At 36.6% G+C, this 15,510-nt stretch overlaps 1 protein-coding gene across 2 annotated transcripts in view; it reads right to left on the reverse strand.

Moving 5' to 3' along the window:
• The window catches only part of GABRA1 (gamma-aminobutyric acid type A receptor subunit alpha1), a 58,301-nt gene that overhangs the window by 8,201 nt on the left and 34,590 nt on the right, over positions 1–15,510 (reverse strand). For both annotated transcript variants that reach the window (XM_032337110.1, XM_032337111.1), the window contains exons 7-9: positions 13,653–13,796; positions 4,820–4,972; positions 37–239 (exon numbers count right to left, since the gene is read on the reverse strand). In XM_032337110.1, coding sequence (XP_032193001.1) covers positions 37–239; positions 4,820–4,972; positions 13,653–13,796 — 500 coding nt within the window. The remainder of the gene's footprint in view (positions 1–36; positions 240–4,819; positions 4,973–13,652; positions 13,797–15,510) is intronic.

Raw genomic sequence — 15,510 nt, forward strand, 5'->3', positions numbered from 1 at the left:
CCAGTGACAGATCATAGGGGATATTAAAGTACTTACCTTTTCTGGAACCACACTTTTGCCATCCCATGCATAACCTCTCTTGGTGAAATAATTGACCGTGGCAAACTCGATCAGAGCTGAGAACACAAAGGCATAGCACACTGCAATGAACCAGTCCATAGCAGTGGCGTAAGCCACCTTAGGAAGGGAATTTCTGGCACTGATACTCAAAGTTGTCATGGTGAGTACAGTTGTTACTCCTGTAAAGAAAGAAATTAAGTGAATCTGTGGGTTCACATCACAAAATTTGATCACTGAAGGTCAGTCTATTTGTGCAAAGGGAAACCAGCAGGACTATAGATACAGTGTGTTTTTTAGTTCATCCCATTTTAATTTGGGATGGATGAGTTTTAACTTAACCCCAGTGTAGTGGGCTGTTCACTGTACAGTTTTATTGAGGGATAAACTGTTGGAGGGATAAACTGTTCTGCTATTGAGAAGCAGTTAATAAGATCATGAATTCCTTTAAATGGGTGCCTTGAATAAGGTATCCTCAGCAGAAAAGGAAGTAATACTGTCTCACTGTCCCCAACTCCTTGAAACTGAAAGCACTGATCATCATTGTCTCTGACCCACAAGAAATTGCTGGATCCTCAGCTCTGTTTAATATTCTATCTGCATATCTTAAATATATAAACCAAGAAGCCAACAGCTTTTTGTTAATCATTGATAGATAATTGAATTGTTTTAGGATAATATTTTGTTACATTATTTTAAATTAATAATTTGAGGATAGTATTTTGTTACAAACTCTTCTGCTTTACACTCTCTTTCCCTCCTAATTCTGATATAGCTCCTCTTTTGAAGAAACTCCTGAAATATGTTGCGTGTCACTTCCTTGAAGGCACACAGCACAGAAGTGACAAAACAAACCTTGGAGCACTCTTTTTCTCTGTTAATATTGCCTCATCTGCCCTCAGTCTGCACTTCCATCCCTAGTGATTAAAGTTACCAATATTCAAAGCAGTTTTCAAGTCAGTTGCTTTTAGCTTATTTGGATAATTAGTATATGTGATGCAGTAGGAATAGATTATTGTAAGATACCTTGTAAGCTATTTGAAAGGGTATTAAAAAATTCACAGTATTAAAAAAATTCACAGTAACCCAGTAAGCTATATGGTATGGAAAAACTTCTCACCTCTTCCCTTGACTAGTCCCAAACTTACCACTTACTAACTCAATGGCTACATAGGAAAATTCAGGTCTAGGGACCCCAGTCTCCATATCTGTAAGAGGGGTCATTTAGATTTCATTCTCTCAACTACCTATCATTGCTGAAATTCTAAGAAAAATTTCTGCACAGTTATTCATACGATTATTTGAGAATTAAATGTAACAATATATAAAACATTTTTTTAAAGATTATTTATTTATTTATTTGACAGACAGAGATCACAAGTAGGCAGAGAGGCAGGCAGAGAGAGAGGAAGGGAAGCAGGCTCCCCGCTGAGCAGAGAGCTCGACGTGGGCCTCGATCCCAGGACCCTGGGTCATGACCCGAGCCGAAGGCAGAGGCTTTAACCCACTGAGCCACCGAGGCGCCCTATATAAAACATTTTAAAGATGATGAATTATTCCTATGGAAGATTTTGTCGTCAGATATGTATAAAACTTGTGTCTATGATTACACTTTTTGATTAATTTTTAGAGAATCAGTAATATAACAAAGCTGGTAGGTGGTTCATTTTTCATAGCTTTTTTTTTTTAAGCTTTTATTTATTTATTTGATGGACAGAGATCACAAGTAGGCAGAGAGACAGGCAGAGAGAGAGGGGGAAGCAGGCTCCCTGCGGAGCAGAGAGCCTGATGCAGGGCTCAATCCCATGACCCTGGGATCATCACCTGAGCCGAAGCAGAAGCTTTAACTCACTGAGCCACCCAGGTGCCCCTTTTTTAAACCATCCAATATTCTCTAGTTTTCCGTGAATTTCAAGGTAGATGATCTTTGCAACACTTCCTACGTTAGGAAGTGAGAAGATTAAGAAGAAACAGAGAGGTTGGGAGAAGGGGGTGGGGTTATGGACATTGGGGAGGGTATGTCCTATGGTGAGTGCTGTGAAGTGTGTAAACCTGGTGATTCATAGACCTGTACCCCTGGGGATAAAAATATATTATATGTCTATAAAAAAATTAAAAAAATAAATTAAAGAAGAAACACAGAGACTTCTATTAAATCACATTTTTGATACATGATCACAGATGTAGGAATGGACTTACTTTAAACTTTGGAGATGTTACAGAAAGTTCTGGAGCCTTACCTGTATTATATAACCAACAAATGGTTTAAGAAATAGTGACTGGTAAACAGCCCTTAAATTTACCTATCAATATTAACATGAGCAAAGAGCAAGGTAATTAAATGTCACTATTTGAGGAACAGAACAACCCAGTTTTCAAATCCCAGTTCTTTAATTGCTGAATGACCTTGGGAAAATTGCCTCACAATTCTGAACTTCTGTTGTTTTTTTTAAAAAAATTATTTCTTGGGGCACCTGGGTGGCTCAGTGGGTTAAAGCCACTGCCTTCGGCTTAGGTCATGATCCCAGGGTCCTGGAATTGAGCCCAGCATCAGGCTTTCTGCTCAACAGGGAGCCTGCTTCCCTTCCTCCCTCTGCCTGCCTCTCTGCCTGCTAGTGATCCATCTGTCAAATAAATAAATAAAATCTTTAAAAAAATTATTTCTTTATAAATTAATAAGTCTAACTCAGAGGGCTATTATGGGTATTAAATAAACTACTGTAATAGTGTTTAGCATTGAACCTGATACCACGAACAAAGTTAATGGCTATCAACTTGCTGATACAATGTTGAACAATGTTAATTGACAACTTCAGTCCTTATTAATAAATCTCTGCTAGAGTGAATTCCATTTTTTTTTTTTTTTCAAAATTTGGTTCATGTAGGCAACTGTCAGAAGCTAATTTGGAAATGTATGCTCTTAAACTAAATGTATCAATAAATTAAGGACATAAAGAGAGGGGGTGTGTGTACACGTACATGTGCGTGTGCGTGACAAAAAAGTGTTGAGCATCTACTGAGTTCCAAGAATTCAACCTGATAATTTACATATTTTATTTTATTCTTCTCAATCTTTTAAACAGCACTATTTTACTTTAACTGTACTATCATTTTATAGTCAACTGAATCTTTTTTTTTTAATTTTTTAATTAACATATAATGTATTATTAGCCCCAGGGGTACAGGTCTGTGAATCGTCAGGCTTACACTCTTCACAGCACTCACCATAGCACATATCCTTCCCAATGTCCAACCACCCCCTCCCTACCCCCCCTCCCCTTGGCAACCCTCAGTTTGTTTTGTGAAATTAAGAGTCTCTTATGATTTGTCTCCCTCCCGATCCCATCTTTCCTTCCCTACCCCCCAAACTCCTTACTTTTAGGCAACTGAATCTTACACAAATGAAGATGGAACCTAAAACTTGGATCTATCTGGCAGCAAAATTACACGACCACATTGCCTCCAAATGACAGAGAGCATGGAGCAGCAAGAAGATGACTTCTGAAGACATAAAACAGGCTTCAGCTTTGCCGCATTCTGGACGCCTTATACTAAACTGTTACAAAGTACAACTTTTGTACCTTTTTCTTTTTCCTTTGTGTATTGTTTCTTTAAATGTCTGTGACCCTCTCAGACTTCTCACTCAGCACAGAGGAAAGTGCTGAGTTGAGACTAAAAACAATAGAAACATGTGTTCTAAGTAAATGTTAAAAGGCTAAAGGTCTTGGGAAATTGTATTTGTGATTGTACTGAACTTAAAACCTTAGAAATATATAACTTGATACACAGAAATACTTGCCACATTTGAGTTTACAGATATGTAGTTATGCTCACCGAAAGGGCATGAGTTGGCTGAGACATCAGATTGTTGAAAATGTTAAGAGCAAGGTTTTTGACTTATTAAACATTTCAAATGCTTTAGAGAATTTTCAAAAAGGAAGAGTAAGATTTATTAGGGTAAGAAGGGGGAAGTGTGAACATTTAAAAAAATCTTTTTCACTATAGTGTTACTGTTTCTTAAAAAATAAAATTCAAACATATGCTCTCTATTCTATTTTTCTTAATTTTCAGTGAATAGAGGGCTCAAACTGAATATACATATAGAAATAAACATCTTAACAAGAGTTCAGTATTTAGTGCTAGTAAGTGGCTTCAACACTAGCTAATATTAACAAATGATAATTTTTTAAAAAGTTTGAAATGAACTACTCTTGTGCTCTGCAGCTGGAAGCATTCTGGATCTTAATATACCTGTGTTTCTAGGCTACTGTCAGAGCAAAGATTTGGCAGTTTCAACCTGGAAGCACTTTGATAAATTCAGAAGAAAAGACTCTCTTCGGGGCACTTGTAGCAAAGTCTTGCTTTTTTCCTGAGATAACTGATTTTCCATTCTTGCCTATTCTTGAAGAATGATACCATAGGGATCTCTGCACATGAATAATCTTCAGATTAGATTATAGACATCTTAAGGCTTTTTATTCCATAGTAAAGAGTCTTAAACATAGCACATGCCTAGTTGATATTCACATGCATTTATCTACATACATTAAAACAGCTTTCTATTTAAAGAAAGAGGTTTTTGTTTTTTTGTTTGTTTGTTTTTTAAATCACACCACAATGAGAATGGTAATTCTTTAAACCTTTCTATTGTGCTAACTTCAGATTTTAACGTATAATTATTTTTTTATTCTACTTGCAACGTCACCAGAATAATATAACTTGCCCTCCAGACCCTTGCCTGTATGTCTTGATTGGCACTTACCAAAGACAGTCCTCGCTGGTACAGACTCTCTGTTGAGCCAGAATGAAACTTGGGAGAGAATAACTGTCATTATGCATGGCAGGTACGTTTGAATAACAAAATACCCAATTTTTCTCTTCAGGTGGAAATGAGTGGTCATAACAACATATTCTCCTAGAGGGTGAAACATACAGTAAAGTGAGCAATTTGACCCTGAAAAGAAATTATCTCTGGATTTTTTCCATCAACAGCAAAATCTTAGACTTAAAACATGTCCCATGTGACATCTGGTTCCAGAAAAGAAAACGTTTATCCAGGAAAGAACAGAGACATTATTAAAACACCAAAATGGGGTTGAGGATAAGACTGAGGTGCCAGAGATCTTATGGATATTGCTACACCCTTATCCTGGTGTATCAAACATGTAAGAGACATAGAGTATCTATTTACAGAATGGCTCTAATGACCATGAAGGCAAAGTGCAAGATCCTGATGACACAGAGTAACGGGTTAGAACATATCAAATCCCCAGTTTACCACTGTGGAGGACATTCAGACTGTCTCATGAAGGAGCTTTGGTGTCCAACTTTGGGGGAATTCCCGTTCTAATGCCAGCACTTCCTTTCAGCTGCTCTGTGGCCCTGGGTAACTCATTTAGCTTAGTCTCATCTTTGGAATGAGGAAAGTGGGATATAATCCATGGTTTCTCAAAATTTATTTTGAGAATCACGAGAATCACCTGGGAAGGTTTTGAAACATTCAGTTCTTCAGGTCCCACCTAGATACACAAACCATTCTTTAAGGGAGGCCGAGGAAAATCCACTTCAATCTAGCTTTTGAACTGTTCCAATTCATAGCCTGGTTTAGGAAACAATGGACTAGCTGGGCACACTTAATGTCTTTGTATATATCAAAGTCTGATTTCATTCAGAAAAGCAGCTTCATTTACCAAAGCAATTGACACGCAACCCAAATTACAGGATTTTTTTTTTCTAAACTGATGTTATATTTTTTCCATTACAAATCTTAGAAAATTTTAGTTTTATCCACTCTGAGTATATACTTAGCTATGGGGGGGGCGGGGGGGAGGAGAGAAATAGGTGTATTCTTACTAAGACAACATAGCTTTCTTTGGCATTCAAATTATCTCACCTTTCTCCTTCCTTTCAACTCCAAATTTTGCCCTATGCAACCTGTGATTTATGTCTCAGCCCATGAACATCTAGTTTCAGCTCCTACAAATGTAGCTAAAACTGTTCACGACCTTTTAATATCCCACTCTTCATCTTTCTGCAAAGTAATCATAGAGGTTCCTGGTGTAGTTCTGCTTTTAGGTTTCTTCCACTTTTTTTTCGGGGGGTGGGGGGGGACTCTAACCAGGAATTTCCCTTCTCTTCCTGCCCCTAGACTCATTTGTATCTAAAGGGCTGCCAAATCCACAGCCCTAAGTGACACTGCTTTCAAAATCAACCTGTATTCCCAAATATCTACTGGACATTTCAGAAATACTGATTTTCCATTGACATCACCAACTAAATATGTTCAAAAACTGACTTTAGTTAACCTTTCCCATAAAAAAAATAATGACCAGCATATACCTGTGCTGCTTTCCCATTTAAAATCTATCTCTAAATTCATGATACTCTCTCATCTGTCTGCTCACTCAGACTAAAATCCTGGGATCAAACCTTGGATGTTAAGTACGGCTTCTGAGAGAGAGAGGAAGGAATCAGTTGATCATTACAATTTTAATTTCTCCTGTGCAGTATCTTTCAGTCTATCTCTTATCTCATGGTCACTGCTCTTATCTCTTTTGTAGATCTATTAACTGCCTTGTTTATCTCCAATCACTTCCTCATTCGAGTTTTCCCTAAATTTTGATGTCAGAGTAATCTTTTTAAAGCATACATAAAGTCTTAAAATACCTTAATGGATTCCATTATCTACATTAAGATTTCTCAGCCTTAGCACTATTGACATTTCAGACCAGGTAATTGTTTGTTGTGGGGGGTGTCCCATATGTTTTGGGATTATTTGACCTCTACTCACTAGATGATACTAGCAAATGTCCCACCCTTCTCCAGTGTGACAATCAACAGTCTCCAGTGTTCCTACTGACAAGCAAACTCTGTTACCTGCATTTAAGACTCTCCATATCATACTCTAATAAGCATTTCAGTGCCATGTTTCTTGCCTTACCATGCATTTTCACATCTCAGTATCATGACCAACAAAATTCTCTACTTCACATCTATTATTGCTGAATATTTTGTTCATCTTTGGGTTGGGTTCAGTCCATAGCGGAATAGGAGGAAATGTGCTGTAAAGGAAAGTTTATTAGCTTTGGAAGCAAATGGATTTGGGTTCAAAACTTAGATATGCTATTTTCTTTCTGGATAGCCATGGGTAACTTGCTTACAGTCTCTAATCCTCAGTTTCCTATTCTATAAAAAAGTGAGAAGTATGGGCGCCTGAGTGGCTCAGTGGGTTAAGCTGCTGCCTTCAGCTCGGGTCATGATCTCAGGGTCCTGGAATCAAGTATTGCATCGGGCTCTCTGCTCGGCAGGGAGCCTGCTTCCCTCTCACTCTGCCTGCCTCTCTATCTACTTGTGATCTCTGTCTGTCAAATAAATAAATAAAATCTTTAAAAAAAAAAAAGGTGAGAAGTATATTGTGGGGAGAATAAAGAATAAGGGCTCTAATTAAGATAATGCTATGTAAGAGTTTCAAAATAAATTTTGGCTCCCTTCTCCATTTTCTTCTCTTTCCCCTCCAATCAGAATTGGTAAAAATATTGGTAAAATAAATGCATTTACTCTTTATAGGAGAAAATCATTCACACACACAAGTATGCTTTCACTGCTAATTGTTAATAACAATTGCCATTGACTGATCACTAGTAAGTAACTTCAAATTTATTCATAGCTTCTGTTTACATTTATGATTAAATCTCACACTTTTTATTTTAGCTAACTTATATCCTTCTATCCCTTTCATCAAACTGACAGTTAATTTGGAAGAGGACAGTTCTTTGAATATAGCGTGGTTTTACATACTTTAAGTATTCAACATCTGTGCATGGTGAAAAGGGACGCATTGAGGTGTAAGGGCACTCACTTAAATTAACATCCATGAGACTCTCTCTTTGGGAGGGTAAATACAATGTTTACTAATTTCTTCTCGGTTTCTGTAGATACCCTGGGTGATGACTCCAAGGTCATCTGAAAGAAATGAGTGATTCAAATTTCAGAAAAAGGCAGAAAACCAATTTTTCCAGGATTACTAAAATGTAGTCTTGTGTGGACATGGCCATGTTACATTTCACCCTCTCAGGAGTATGCATTATTATTCCTAACCATTCATTCAACTGTGGTTTACAAAATGTCATCAGCTCAAAGAAAAAATTCCATCTTTCATATAATGTCAGAAAGATGAGTGTCTATACATATTCCATTATCATCTTTTGTTGTTTGCAATGTGACATTTTAGGAAGATTCTACAGAGAATATTATTTTGGAGGAGCTATTATTCCACATTATATTTGTTCTATAAACCACTTCCTCACTAACAAGTTAGAGAAAGAATAGGAGGATTTCAAATCTATTGAAATCATTTTCCTAAATTAAAAAAAAAAATCTAAGAAGTTTTGGCACAGAACATGTAAGTAAGGAGAAAAAAGGCAGCAAAATCAGAATCATGTTGTAATAGTTTAAAAATAAAAGAAGAGCACAACAACAAAGAAATCAATCTCCTAAATTGAATTGAAAGAAATCTCTAGACATCAAGTGCTTATACACTAAGCATGGCAAATTCTTTTCCTCTAATTCAACAGTCTAGAAGAATTGTAATTCAAATATCCTTGCATATCATGTAACCCTCAGGGAAGCTTGTAAATTAGATGTGACAATATTTCTGATACATTACCATACAAAATTAAGGAGAAAGAAAGAAAAGAAGCAGGGATAGAATTCTATAAAGGAGCTTCGAGGGTTTGTTTAGTAAATGGCTTTCATTTACTTGAAGAGTAAATACTTTGCTTAACTTTATTTGACTTCAGTTTCCTAATTTGTTCGATTAAAATAATAGTGCTTTACGTAACTATTTCCTAGGATGCTGGGAGGATACAATAAAATGATAGATACAAAAGTCATTAAAAAAATTGAGTCATGTGCAAATTGAGAGTGCAAGATAGAAACGATAGAAATATATTCTCTCCAGCTCTAGAAAGTCAACAAAGTTGTAATGAACATTAGGTCCCTATAAATCGGTCCCTAATAGATAATAAATCGTTAATAGATCACTTTCCTTCCAAGTATTCTTAACTTTGTGTTTTCTAAGCTATGTATTTCCCAAGTTTTTATGCTGCTTTTTTAATAGGAATGAGAAATCAAAAATATCATTGAGGGAGGAACTGGTATTTTAATATCTGTGTCAAAGAGTTCTGGAATAGAAATAAGAAAAAAAAAATGGCTAGAGTTCTAGGCTACTGAATCTAGACCTGTCTCTTCATCTGAAATATGAATTGACCAGATAACTGCAGAAGTCTCTTTGCCCTACCCCCAATCCCTAGTTTTTACATTTTATGGCTATAGTTATTTCTCTGGAGATCATGTACTAGGCTTTGTAAATGGGGGCTCTAAGGATCCTTGGATGAATGCTGATCACTCTTATTGCCCCTGGTCAGGGAAAATGCTTGTTTTCCACATTCATTTTGAGCCTGCAGTGTCATCCTTAAATCAACTCATCCAGGAAAGACTATCTTTAAGAAAGAGGATCTCACAATTTCTCTTGGTCATTTGTTCTAAGGATAAATGACAGCCACTCATAAAGAAGAAACATTCTTATTCAGCAAGGCTAACCTAAAATTCCTTTGATCAAATCTGTCTTTGACTTTGGTAAATATGAAGGTTTTAAGGCACCATTATGTATTTTAAAAAGGCATTGCGCATTATTATATTCTTATTATTTTCTGGCCATGATATTATCATTATGCCTGGTCACTGATTTAATTATTATATTTCTTTGTATAAGTCATATTTTCATGCTCTTTAGTCATTGTTATAATTTTTGTATAGGCTCTCCTTAAAAAATTACTTAGGAAACATAATGCAGTATAGATAAGGTAAGATAGATAAGATATGGGGCAATGTCTGGGGTCCAGTTCCAAACTGCCTTCTCTGATACTTCAAGCAGAAATGACTTCTTTATGTTATGTCACTCCCTTGCACTAACTCTATCATCATTATTAATAGTAATATCTAATATTTATTACATAATTTTTATATGTCAGACACTCTGCTAAGCAGGTTACATGCATTTTTCTTATTTCAATCTCAGAGCAGCTCATGAAGTAGATCCTTTTGTCATCTACAAATTGTGCAAGAGAAAGATGAACAGAGAAATGTCTTGCCAAAGGTCAGACAGTTAATAAGTAGTATAACCAGCATTTAAACCTTCACAGTATAATTCCAGAGTCCACACTCTTAAATCCATGCTGTACCACAGCCTTGCATTTCACACATGTCTATGTTGCCTGTTACTAGTCATGTGGTTGAACACTCTGCAGCTAGACTATCCCAAGGTTCAAATCTCAGCTCTGCCATTACCTCGCTGTGTGACCTAGGAAAAGCAGTTAAATCTCTCTGGCTTCAATTATGTCCTATCTGCAAAATGGATATAATAACGTTAATACCTATACCCTGGGATTGTCGTATTAGAACAATGCCATGAGCATGTTAGCTACTTACAGCAATCAATTATGAATTTGTTGAGGGCAGGAACTAAATGTCCTTCATCTATCTTTCCCAGGCCCAATTACAATGTCAAACAACAGAAAGTGAGTAAATGGTTGAAGGAATTAGTGAATAAATTGTATTGGATAATATAGAATTGTATTGGATTTGAGAGCTCGCTGGACTCATCCTTCTACGTGACTTTAAAGGTTTTTCTCTGCCAGGTGAGTAGGTGTACTTCAAACTAACTCTCCAACTTACTATCTTCTCCCAAATCTGGTGGCAGACCTCAGGAAAGATACTGGGACTTTAATGGTTTTGTACTGAATTAAAAAAATCTAAGCATTGGATGGAGCCTCATATTCCACCCCACTCCTATGTCACTGAAGTGATCTAGAAGTATTTGACTTGAAAGAGATTACTGGTAGTACCTATGAATGTGTGTTCACATGTAAGTTGGTTCAGGCAAGTAGGGAAACCTCTTCTAAGAAGTGATTTGAATTGCTTCTCTCCCTGCAGAGAATTTTAAGATAGAGGAAGATGGTTTTTTACCTAATCATTCTCCATGTGGTGCTCTTTCTTGCTATCATTCCTAGTCTTCTGGCAAAAACAGGGAGGTAAAGCACTCAATGCCATTTATCTTAATATTTTTAGGACTCCACAAGGACATGTGAAATACGGAATTGAAGACCTTAAAAAGATCATTGTTTCTTCCCACAGAAATCTATCAGGGTGGATTTTTGATGAGGTAAAGTGGACCCAGAGGAAGTGTTTAGTTCAGTGTTTCATTGTAAGGTTGAAAGGGTACACCAAACTGAACCCCTGCATCTGAGAATTTTCTCACTATTTTCCTCACCTCCCTTCCCGTCCTCCCCACCAATATCAATTATGGGAATGACAAGAAAGAGCTCTTATTTGTACAGATAAACTTGCTGCTTTAGCACAGAATGCGTACTTTCAACAGACCCAGAGTATGAGGTACAGTCAGTTTGGTGATGGGGGGTTGGGCACTGCCTCTCATCTCCTAGCTCCACGTATGCCTGTATATCATTTCTGAATAACTACGGTGTATGTAGGCTAAATCCTGATGAAGCCAGAAACATCTCCAAGTTTATCAGAATGAGCCACTCACTTTGCTGACATGGAAATTGGTCATAAAGAGGGATGAAATGACATGTCAAGGTCACTAGCACTACAACTAGAGTGGAGGCACTCCTTTCTTTGGGTAACCCTCCTGGCTTGTGTCTACTTCTGCTATTGAATGCATGCCACTGGGGTTGAGTTATTGTTGCTTTCACATCCCTCAGCCTTTATTCTAATGATAATGGAGAATTTCTTGAGGGAAAGTTCTATGTTTATTATTTTCAATGTTCTGGACCTAAAACAGTGATTATTTGGTTTCCAACAAATACAGATTAACAACATGAAAGTCAACCCCTGCAGCAATTCCTCCTTGATTATTCTAGGCTGGGTACATTTATTGTTTTATTCATTAGTTCACAATATTTATTTAGTGCCTCTTCTGTTTTAGCTACTATAGTAAATGATAGGGATACAGAAGATAGATATGGTTCCTGCCCTCACAAAAATGTTAATCACAGCATTTACCACCCATTTTGATAATTATAGTTTATGTGTTTGTCTTCCCTTAGACTTTAGATTCCATGACAGCAAGCTCTCTGCCTTGCCTATGATTGACTCTCCGGTATCTACCACAATATCCAGTTTATAATAGCATTTGATTTTTAAAGGTGAACACTGCTCATTTTAGAATGTTTTCCCACTTAACATGAGTGAGAGAAATTCTCAGTATTTTTCCATGTTCTGGGATCTCAGACTACATAGCATTTTGAGCACTTACCATATGTATGTTCTGCTTAGTGTTTTATATCATCTCATCTTTATTGCAAAAGTACAAAATGCCCACATTTTAGAGGAGACCAGAGTTTCTAGTTGGATAAATGACTTTGCCAAAGTCACAAGACTTCTATGTGGCAGGACCAGGACTTGAGGGCATATCTTTCTCACTACAAAGCCTAAAATCTTTCCACTATGCCACATGCATTTTTAACATGGGCAAAACTGAGCAACAATCTTCTCCATTTTTCAAAAGAAGAAACATAAATATTTGGGCTTCCAGAGTAGCCATGGTTGTGACAAAATAAGCAAAATGCAAATCCCATTAAACAAGGATTTTCCAATAGCCAGAATAAGATATATTGACCTATTACTTGAACTTGTTAGAATTATCAGGGTCCTAATATAAAACTATAAAACCTGAAATTTAAGGAAGAAATTTTTTCTGACAAGAATAGCACATCTGCCCTTATATATTACCAAACTGCATATTTTTAAAGAAATTACCAAAGTGGATGAACTAATTTAAAATTTTAAAGACAGCTATAAAAACTTCTGGCTCTTGTTAAGCTTTCATTGATTGAACATAATTAAAATTATTGGGATTGAGGGAGGGTTAAAATCCAAATTTTTATAGTTTTCCAGCCCAACAATCACATTACATTTAGTCACAAATGGATATTTGCATAACTAAAGTCTTATTTCTTGAAGCAACTTCAAAATTTAAAATTTGGGTCCAGCCGCTTAATAGTATATGCTCTAGTTCTTATGTATAATGATCACTGCTACAAATTCACCAAGATTCACTGACTCCTTATAATAGATCAGGCCTAGATAATATTAATAGCTAACATTTTTTGAGAGTTTTTTTATATGCCAGAAGCTATTAAGGTACTCTTCATGGATTTAATTTATACCTTCTAACAACCTTGTGAGGTGACCACAATCAACAGACAGAGTGGAAGAGGAAGAATTTAATCCATACATTCTTCCCCAAAGTTCACATTTCTAAATACTCTGCTACCCTGATCACATAGAACTAGCATCTTATGTTGCAAACCAAGAAACAGAGGCCAGAAGACATTAAATGAGGAATACAAGGGCACAAATCTATAGAGTTTACACTAGTTCCTAGCTTAGCTGGTCTCAGGTTAGTGAAATTTTCTCTCTACTTGTGTTATTGAAGAACTTACTGATTTGTCACATTCTCACAAAAACTGTTTATATTTCTTCTGACATATCTGGAATAATCAACTGGCACTTACCTGTACTAGACTGAACAATTCCTGAGTCTACTGTTTGCCCAAGAAGATCATACTGGTTTAGGCGTGACCCATCTTCTGCTACAACCACCGAGCGTGCTGGCTCTCTGGTCCACTCATAAACAACTTCTGCTCTGGTATAAGCATCTGAAAGGAAAGGAAGGAAAATGTCCATGTGTCATGTTACTTTGATACTCCTCACTAGCTGGTAAGTGCTATTAGTTTCCTATTTTCAATTGCATGGTTCCAGAGAGCAGGCCAGGAAAAAAAGAGCCCATGTCCCTTAGCTTAGGAAAATTAAAACACGTTTTCCTGATTTGTTCAGTCATCTGTTCACTTTTACAACAAATGGTTATTAAGCATCTACAAAAGACAAAGGACCTTGCTGAAAAAATCCGTAACAAACAAGTTTCCCTGGTGTTGTGGAATATGCACAGGAGTAATGGGGACAAAAACAGACAAGCTAATAAACACATAATTTCAAGTACTGTTAAATGCTATAAAACCATACACAAGAGGCTAAGGGAGTAGAGAATGAAGGATGTGGGCCTATTTTAGATGAAGGACTCAGAGAGGGTCCTTGAGGAAATGACAGTTAAATGCATGACAGAAATGAGAGTAGGGTATGTCTTGGGGAAGAGTTTGCTGGATAGGTCAACAAAGAAGTTTCTTCCTCTGGTCCAGGTAAAAGCTTGATATGTTTGAGTTAGAGCAGGAATACCAATGTGACTAAATCTGTGTACATGAGAGATGGAATACAGTTAGAGGCAGAAGCCTGGGTCTGGATTATGTCAGGCCAAGGGAAGGTCATGATACATGTGAAATATAACACCAGAAATTCTACCAAGCACCCATTTTTAAAAGAAGTGTAACTTTACTTTCTTTTAATTAATTCTCCTTTTTATGGATGTTTACTATCACGATGATGATGTTGATGAGTTACACCATTTAGCTCATTGCACTTCTCAATCATTTTCATTCTCCATGTTACTTTTAACCTAGCCATCCTTCTACATGAGAGATGAGGTCATAATCCTGATCCGTAGTTCAGGAAGGTTGGGGGGAGAGCTGTACAGAACGGGTGAGAAGGAGAAGAAGGGATTCCATAGCTTTTCTGGTTTCTAGTCACAGATACCCACGACACATGGGGCGGAATGACAGTATATGCTGTTAGATTTTTATACACACACACACACACACACACACACACACACACACACACACACACGGCTTTATTAAGGTAAAATTGAAAATAAAATGATAAGTTATTTAAAGTATACAACATAAAGATTTGATATACATATAAACTGTGAAATAATTCCTACCATTGAGCTAACATGTCCCATTAACTTACATTTTGAATCATTTCAGCATTGCAATTCTTAATGAGGAGGACTGCATTTGTTAGCATCTAAAACATGTTTATTTTTAAAAATCCCTCAAAGAAGTGCAGAGCACTAGTTGAGAAGAACCATATTGCTCACAGTTTGTAGGAACTTATATTCAGTAAAATATTTTTCCCATCATGGTAAATTTTTCTTTTTTTAATGGAAAGGTCTAACCTAAGAACACATCTCAAGTTTATGGTAACACAGAATCATTGATTGTTAACATGGAAGGACTTTAGAGGTTATATAGATTGTCTCATTTTACAGATGATAAAGCACAGAAACATTGAATGGCTTATATATTTAAATAGCTATTTAGTGAAAAAACAAAACAAAACAGAGGTAAGAGCATAGAATGACATCCTTTCTACCTTACTGTTATAAATAAGGATTTCCTAGGCAAAAACTGTATATTATATGCTCAACATCCAAGCAAGGGGATACTTAGTGGTCAAGTAATTTGGGATGAAACC

This window comes from Mustela erminea, chromosome 3, assembly GCF_009829155.1.
Source record: "Mustela erminea isolate mMusErm1 chromosome 3, mMusErm1.Pri, whole genome shotgun sequence".
NCBI lineage: Eukaryota > Metazoa > Chordata > Mammalia > Carnivora > Mustelidae > Mustela > Mustela erminea.